The sequence below is a fragment of the Vigna unguiculata genome, chromosome 4, assembly GCF_004118075.2.
Source record: "Vigna unguiculata cultivar IT97K-499-35 chromosome 4, ASM411807v1, whole genome shotgun sequence".
NCBI classification, from domain to species: domain Eukaryota; kingdom Viridiplantae; phylum Streptophyta; class Magnoliopsida; order Fabales; family Fabaceae; genus Vigna; species Vigna unguiculata.
Window position 1 is genome coordinate 6,107,669 of NC_040282.1, and position 8,843 is coordinate 6,116,511.

General features: G+C 33.9%; 1 protein-coding gene across 1 annotated transcript; it reads left to right on the top strand.

Moving 5' to 3' along the window:
* Positions 1 to 4,563: 4,563 nt before the first annotated feature.
* Positions 4,564 to 8,351, top strand: LOC114181762 (LRR receptor-like serine/threonine-protein kinase RPK2). Its single transcript, XM_028068306.1, has one exon. The coding sequence runs from the start codon at positions 4,727 to 4,729 to the stop codon at positions 8,201 to 8,203; it is 3,477 nt and encodes a 1,158-aa protein (XP_027924107.1). The 5' UTR covers positions 4,564 to 4,726; the 3' UTR covers positions 8,204 to 8,351.
* The last annotated feature ends 492 nt before the right edge of the window (positions 8,352 to 8,843 follow it).

The window sequence follows — 8,843 nt, forward strand, 5'->3', positions numbered from 1 at the left end:
TTTTCACAAACTTGCAGAGTTTATTTTAAAATTAATCATTAATTAAAATTATTAAAAAAGTATTGTTCTTCTCAAACTCGATAGTAAGTCTTTTTTTTTTCCTAAACTTGAATTGTCTTTCTACAAAAAATCCAACTTTGAATTATTCTTCAATTAATCTATTACCTACCAAAAGACTACATCCTAATTTAATTAATAGTTTTGTAAAAAAATTACAGTTTCTCATTAATATATATGCAAATAAAACACTCGAAATTTGTAAATCGAAAAATATCGAAAAACAAAATTGGGAAAAAGAAACAAATTTATAATTCTAATACAAACAAAAAACATAATACAAACAACAACACAAATATAAAGAAAAAACATACTAACCAGAAAGGATGATGAAAGAATTGGTACACACGCATAATATGAGATTCAATAATATGTCAAAACCTTACAAAAATGACTCTTAGAAGAGAAGAAACACTATAAAAAAAACTATCAAATAGTGACCAATTTTATGACCAAAAAATATGTTTAGAGACCTATTTATAAACCAATTTCTTAATTAGAGACTAATTTAGAGAACAATTATTTTGGTAGTCAAAATCAATCTAGGTAGATAATGTTAGTGAACAATTTAGATACTAATTCATAATAGAAACTATTTAGTTACCAATTTAGAGACCAATTATAATTTTTTGAAACTATTTTAGTTACCAATAGTTTTTAGTTTATAAATTGGTATCTAAATTAGTCACTGTAGTGACTAATTATTCTTTGTCACTAAAATTGGTCATTAATGAAGAATTTTCTTGTAGTGAAAGTAAGAAGATAAGAGAAGTCATAGATACATCAAAAGATAAAAGAAAAATAGAATCAAGATTGATTATAAGAGAATAAAGACAATTAATCATTCTCTTTCTCGTAAAAAAAATAATTTACTAAATAAAGGTATTAACTCATTAATTACTAATAATAATTTAATTAAATTTTATTCCCAAACATAAACTAATAATTAATTTAATAGAGTTATATTAGTAATAAAATATGTTTTTCATACCTTTTTTGTTAAATATAATTTTATAATTAATTTAATAAATTTACATTAGTACAAAAAAAATTGAGGTTTTTATCTTAAAGATAATTTTATAATTAATTTGATAGAGAAATATTAGTAGTAATAAAAATGAGGCACTATTTTACTGAAAACCTAAAACAAGTATTTTACTTACTTTATCTTTGAGCCGACCCTAATATCATCTCATCTCAACTTTAATAAATTTTGTATTAAATATTATTAGATATTAAAAAGCTTTTGCATAATAATTAATATAAAAATAAATAAGATATATATACATATAAACTTTTTTGGACTTTATTAAAGCTTGTTTAACTTTTCAAGTTTATCTTTTCAAATAACTACTTTTAAATCATTCAGCTTTGAGTGTTAAGAGAATTGAGGTCAAAAAAATTGTAAAAATTGCAAAAATATCACGTTTTGTTTCGATTTCATGAAAATCGAAGCATATAATGCGATAGAGAATGTCAAAACTGTACCGGTGATAATTTTCTATTTACCTAATAACCTAAAGCATTTATATTAAGAAAAACTTTTAAAAGATTTCATGTATTTTTAATTTTTGTTATAAAAGATTATGTACAAAGAAGGAAAACTATTACAAAGTAATAAGATTTTCCTTTGAATATTTAGTATTTAACCTTTTTTTTGCAATAGTAAAATATGAATCAAACTATACACATTAATACATTATGACCTGAAACAAAACATGTATTGTGAGAGAATTTATTCAAAGTTTCAACATTGTTTATAGATTACGATAATTGTTTTGATGATTCATCGTGATCCAAAAAGTCATTTATATCCAAAATAAGAAATATATTTTATTTATATTTTTTTATCTCTGAATTACATATTCTTTGTCAATAATTAATGTAAATTAAATAATTATCTTTGTTCCAATTTTAAATTTGTTCAAACAATATTATTAAGATTAATTATTACATTTAAGATATTTATCTGTTTTGAAACTTGAAATTCTATAATAATTTTATTTTAAATTGTCTTTAACCCCACTTTGTAATTAATGAGACTATTAAAATTAAATTTAAATCATTAAGACACAATAAATAAACTAGTTTAGAGTTATTTACGTTATAAGTGCATCGGGAGTAGTTTCTGAAAACATTTTGGTATTTTTCCTTTTTTGTTATTATTTAGAGTTAAAAATACATCTTTTAAACTAAGCAGTTTGAATCCAAACCACACTCCTCGTGCATTGTCCAAACCCAACTCCAAACAATACATCATTGGACTTTGATTTCAAACACACCTTTCTATGCACTAAGTGACGAAAGCATAGACAACCATGCAAGGTTTCCTATAAATTTGAGTGTGGAATCAGACAACTATCATACAAAACAAAGGTTGCAAAATCAGTGTGCAACAAAACTTCTTTCCACTTCTATAAAAATTTGATTTAATCATGAAAATAAGGTGTGAAGAAACAAAAAGTTTTCGTTAAATACTGTGAAAAGAAGGTGATTTTCGTTATGATTTCACAAGAAAATTATAACGTTAACTTTAAAGTAAATAAATATAATTTTCTTAATTAATTATTATAATTTTTATATTTTAAATAATATTACAGAATTGATATTTGTGTTTGAATGGGTTAATATTAAACGTTAAATAATTTAAATATCAATTTGAAATACTATTTATAATTAAAAAATTTACATTTATATATTTTTTAAAGTTTAGAAATTAAAATATTTTACTAAAATTTAAGAAGAAAGACCCTTTCTAATTTTACAATATATTCCGGACATATTTAATTTTTATAAAAAAAAACTTTCTTATGAATGAGATATAAAAATTTTCTTTTTGAAGTTCTGATATTTTTTTAAAGTTTAATTACTTATTTGATAATAATGTTTTTATTTTTTATAATCTTAATTTTATTTTCATTTGTAAGAATCGATGCAATTAAATTTGATGAGAAGATTTTTATGAAACTTAACATCATGTTAATTACATTACTGGCCTTATCATCTTTATTAATAAATTTAATTTTAATAAATTTTTATTTTTTTATTAAATTTGGTTTTGATAATAAAATTAAGGTTTAAATACCTTTTTGGTCCTCATTTTTGTAGTGTTTGTTGCGAATGATCCTCATTTTCACGTAATGTTTAAAATGGTCCTCATTTTTACCGAATGTTTAGAATGGTCCTCATTTTCGCAATTCGTATTTTATTTGGTCATTTTCTGTATGTACAGGTGGCTTAATTAGATATTTGAGGATAAATAAGTGAGCTAGAGTTTTGGTAGGGAATGTTTGGGCAGTTGTTGAGTTTTGGCAATCTTGTTCCTCCATTCCCAATTGGTATTGCTTCAATCTTCTTCTTCTTCCTGCAATCCCATTATATAGGTATGTTACGGTCCCAATCTTCTTCCTTTACCTCTGGTTGTAATCGTTGGAGGCAACCGTGTTGTATCACTTCGTGCACTATTGGTGGTTCAACGAGAAACGAATTAACCCCGATTTGTAGTTGCAGAGAGATGAATGCTTTGAGGACGACAAGAACTCCAAAGAATATTGGTAGAAAATCTTGGGTACAATATATTTTTATTTTTGTGTTAATAATAAATTGGTTTTAATTTTTGGTTTATTGATTTACAGAGTGGTGGTTCTAATAACGTGGGTTGTAACTTTTTCAAATGGTGGTGTTGATGAAAAGGATGTCATCATCATGACACAAATGAGGCATATTAATGATTTGGAAAAGGATGTCCACTTCAATTCCACCTTCCACTTCAACATCACTATTCAGACAACTGGTATCCCCAATCTCTACTTCAGCAGCCTCTTCATGGGCCTCTACTTCACCACACCGTGGACAATAACATTGAACCTATCATCACTCATTGCCTTAAAGTAAATTAAACACATAAAAAAGATGTATTATTAAGCCTACTTTAACGCAATGGGGAACCACTGCTACAATCAATTACAAATAAAATAATGGGAATCATTATACCAACATCGACAACCGACAAACAAACCAACTAAACTAATACCCCACTGAACCCCACCTATAGACACAAACTACACAAAATCATGGAAGTAATTTAGAAACCATGCAGAACATCACAACGTTGATGATGATTAACTAGAATATTAAAATGAAGAGTGCAACTGTAATCCAATGATGAAATGGCAAGTATTAGCTGCTTCCTTTGCAAATCTAAACTCAAGAAAGATAAAGATAAAAAAATTTCTCTAATTACAAAATTTTCCCTAAATTAAAAAATTAACGTTAATTAACCACCTGTTCGGTACACGTAACACATCCTAATACAAACAGTGTCACATGTACACTTTATTATCAATTTTAGTCTTGATAAAAAAATCTGTCATGTTCAATAAATTAAATAAAAATGACACTTCTATTACACAAATCAAAACTAAATTGAATCTAATAGAATAATTATTCATATAAGATTAAACATTTTAAGAAAATATTGTTTACATTAAAAAAGACAAGAAAAAGGAGAAGAACGCGCTTCGCATAGAGAAACTGCTCTGAGTTGTGTCTTGTTCTTCCTTCTTTTCCATCGTTTCCATCATCATCTTTACTTCTTCTTATTAGCGTTTCTCCTTCTCTTCAACTTCACTCCAACACCAACCTTCATTCTTCTCTCTCTGTCTCGCAGATGTTTTCTGCTTCTTCTCTTACTATCACTTTCTCTTCTTCTTCTTCTTCTCCTCCTCATCCTCCTTCTTCTTCTTCTCATTGTGGTTCAGTGATCAAAGGGAATTCCCTCATGCAATTTCTCTTCCTTGTCTTCGTGGTCCTTTTAACGTTGCAGAACGACGCCGTTGCGATCGATTCGGACAAATCCGCGCTCCTCCGTATGAAGGCGTCGTTGTCCGACCCCGCCGGCGTTCTCTCCACGTGGACCACCGCCGACGGTTCCGACAGTTCTCACTCCGGCCACTGCTACTGGTCTGGCGTCCTCTGCGACGCGAACTCCCGCGTCGTCGCCGTCAACGTCACCGGAAACGGCGCCAACCGAACCTCGCACCCGTGTTCCGATTCCTCTAAATTCCCCCTCTACGGTTTCGGAATTCGGCGAACATGCAAAGGTAGCAAAGGTTCTCTCTTTGGAAACGTTTCTTCTGTTGGTTTCAATTTCATCAGTGAGCTCACGGAGCTTAGGGTTTTGTCTCTCCCCTTCAACGCGTTGGAGGGGGAAATCCCCGAAGCAATTTGGGGCATGGAAAAGTTAGAGGTTCTCGATTTAGAAGGGAACTTGATAAGTGGCTATCTTCCCTTGAGAATTAACGGCTTGAGGAAGTTGAGGGTTCTGAATCTTGGGTTTAATAGGATTATTGGGGAGGTACCTAGTTCAATTGCGTCTCTTGAGAGTTTGGAGGTTCTGAATTTGGCTGGTAATGAATTGAATGGTTCTGTGCCTGGTTTTGTCGGGAGGCTTAGAGGGGTGTATCTTTCGTTTAATCAGTTTAGTGGGGTTGTTCCGCGAGAGATTGGGGAGAATTGTTGGAAGCTTGAGCATTTGGATTTGTCGGGGAATTCTTTGGTTCAAGGGATTCCGGTGAGTTTAGGGAATTGTGAGAGGTTGAGGACGCTTTTGCTGTATTCCAATTTGTTGGAAGAGGGTATTCCTGGTGAGCTTGGGAAGCTCAAGAGCCTTGAGGTGTTGGATGTGTCCAGGAACACTCTCAGTGGTTCTGTGCCTGGAGAGCTTGGGAATTGCTCGGAGTTGTCAGTCCTTGTGCTGTCAAATCTCTTTGATCCACGCGGGGATGTCGCCGGTGATTTTGGGAAATTGGGTTCGGTGAATGATGAGCTGAATTATTTTGAAGGGTCAATGCCTGTGGAGGTTTTGTCGCTTCCGAAGCTGAGGATATTGTGGGCTCCCATGGTGAATCTAGAAGGCAGTTTTCAAGGGAACTGGGGTGGTTGTCAGAGCTTGGAGATGGTAAATTTGGCTCAGAATTTTTTCAGTGGGGAATTTCCGAACCGGCTTGGTGTCTGCAAGAGGCTGCATTTTCTAGATTTAAGTGGAAACAACCTTACTGGGGTGCTTTCTAAAGAACTTCACGTTCCCTGTATGAGTGTTTTTGATGTTAGTGGGAACATGTTATCTGGCTCAGTTCCTGATTTCTCCAATACCGTTTGTCCCCCTGTTCCTTCTTGGAATGGAAACCTGTTTGAAGACGGGAATGTTTCCTCGCCATATGCCTCGTTTTTTTTGTCAATGGTTCATGAAAGATCTCTGTTTACATCAATGGGGGGAATTGGTACTTCTGTTGTTCACAACTTTGGGCAAAACAGCTTTACTGGCATTCAGTCGCTACCCCTACCTCATGACAGGCTGGGGAAGAAGAATGGTTACACGTTCCTTGTTGGTGGAAATATTCTTACAGGAACATTTCCTACATATTTATTTGAGAAATGTGATAGACTAGACGCATTCCTTTTAAATGCCAGTTATAATAATATATCTGGTCATATACCTTCCAACATCAGTCGAATGTGCAGATCATTGAAATTTTTGGACGTGTCTGGAAATCAACTTGCAGGACCTATTCCTGTTGATTTAGGGAACATTGTCTCCCTTGTATCGCTGAACCTCAGTAGGAATCAATTACAAGGTCAGATTCCTACCAGCCTTGGCCAGATGAAGAATCTGAAGTTTCTCTCTTTGGCTGGTAATAAGTTAAATGGCTCAATTCCTACCAGCCTGGGGCAGTTGTACTCTTTGGAAGTCTTTGACCTTTCTTCAAACTCTCTTACTGGTGAGATTCCAAAGGCTATTGAGAACATGAGAAATCTGACTGATGTTTTTCTCAATAACAACAATCTTTCTGGTCATATTCCTGATGGTTTGGCACATGTCACTTCGCTCTCAGTATTCAATGTGTCTTTCAACAACTTATCTGGATATTTGCCTTCCAACAGTGGCTTGTTTAAATGCAGCAGTGCTGTTGGGAATCCATACCTAAGTCCCTGCCGCGGAGTTTCTCTGGCTGTGCCATCAGGGAATCAGCCAGGGCCGATTGATAGCAACTCTTATAATTCGGAAACAGAGCAAGCTACTGGCAAGAAGAGTGGGACTGACTTCAGTTCTATCGAAATAGCATCTATAACTTCTGCTTCAGCCATTGTTTCGGTACTCATAGCCCTGATTATTCTATTCTTTTACACACGGAAGTGGAAGCCAAGGTCCAGGGTTGTTGGCTCTACAAGAAAAGAAGTTACAGTGTTTACTGATATTGGGGTTCCATTGACATTTGAAAGTGTTGTCCAAGCCACAGGAAATTTCAATGCTGGCAACTGTATCGGGAGTGGAGGTTTTGGGGCAACATACAAGGCTGAGATAGCATCAGGAATCCTTGTGGCAGTCAAACGACTCGCAGTTGGACGTTTCCAAGGTGTTCAACAATTCGATGCCGAGATCAAGACCCTTGGGAGGCTTCATCATCCTAACCTTGTCACTCTGATTGGTTATCATGCTTGTGAAACAGAGATGTTTCTCATATACAACTATTTGCCAGGCGGTAATCTCGAAAAGTTTATCCATGAGAGATCCACGAGGGCTGTAGACTGGAGGATTCTTCACAAGATTGCATTGGACATTGCCCGAGCACTTGCCTATCTGCATGATCAGTGTGTTCCCCGTGTTCTTCACCGCGATGTCAAACCCAGCAACATCTTGTTGGATGACGATTTCAATGCTTATCTATCGGATTTTGGATTGGCTAGACTTCTGGGAACATCAGAGACACATGCCACCACTGGTGTAGCCGGAACATTTGGTTATGTTGCTCCTGAATATGCCATGACATGCCGTGTTTCTGACAAGGCTGATGTGTATAGCTATGGTGTGGTGCTTCTGGAGCTGCTCTCAGACAAGAAGGCATTGGACCCTTCATTTTCTTCTTTTGGAAATGGTTTCAACATAGTGGCATGGGCATGCATGCTACTGAAGCAAGGAAGGGCAAATGAGTTCTTCACTGCTGGGTTATGGGAAGCAGGACCTGGAGATGATTTGGTAGAGGTTCTTCACTTGGCTATTGTCTGCACTGTTGACTCTCTCTCTACCAGACCTACTATGAAACAAGTTGTCAGAAGGCTTAAGCAGCTTCAACCCCCATCATGCTAGCCCACTTCTGTGGCTTCATCTTTTAACATTATTAATCTTAGAAATATTGTAATCTGTAATTTAGCATTTTTGTGGATTTAGGTTGATTTCTCAATTTGTACTTATTCCCCCTTGTACATTTTTATATAGTTGTGGCCCCAATTTTGCATACTCTTTTCTTGATTTTGTGATAGTTGGCTTGGTGTTGACTGTTGAATCTGCAGAAGAATGCAGATAATATTTGATTCGCCCTCTGGATATGTCTATTTGTTCAATAAAATTGAAGAATAGAATCTATATTCTGAATTGTTTTTTCTTCTCTGGTTCTGCTAAATTTGAGTACCATAAAATAAGGGTGCTGCTAAATTAAGTGTGTTCTGCTAGTCTATTCTTGTTGTGCCATACAATACTATCAGCTCAAAAGTCAAAACAGGGTTCTTAAACGGTAAAATTTATGGATGAATACAGTGATAACACAAGACTTGAACAAAGATTACAAAGTTACTTGAACTTGAGAGTGTCATTTAAATTGAATATAACTTCTTATAAGTTGATCCATACGTTTAATATTCTAATACTTTCAATCTGAAATTGAATATAACATATTTTGATTAGTTAAAAAATTTATTTAAAAGTCTGATTTAGGGAGATTCTTTTCATA

What these genes read in the sequence shown, in the direction of transcription:
- LOC114181762 (XM_028068306.1), top strand. Translation starts at nt 4,727, where the DNA reads ATGTTTTCTGCTTCTTCTCTTACTATCACTTTCTCTTCTTCTTCTTCT.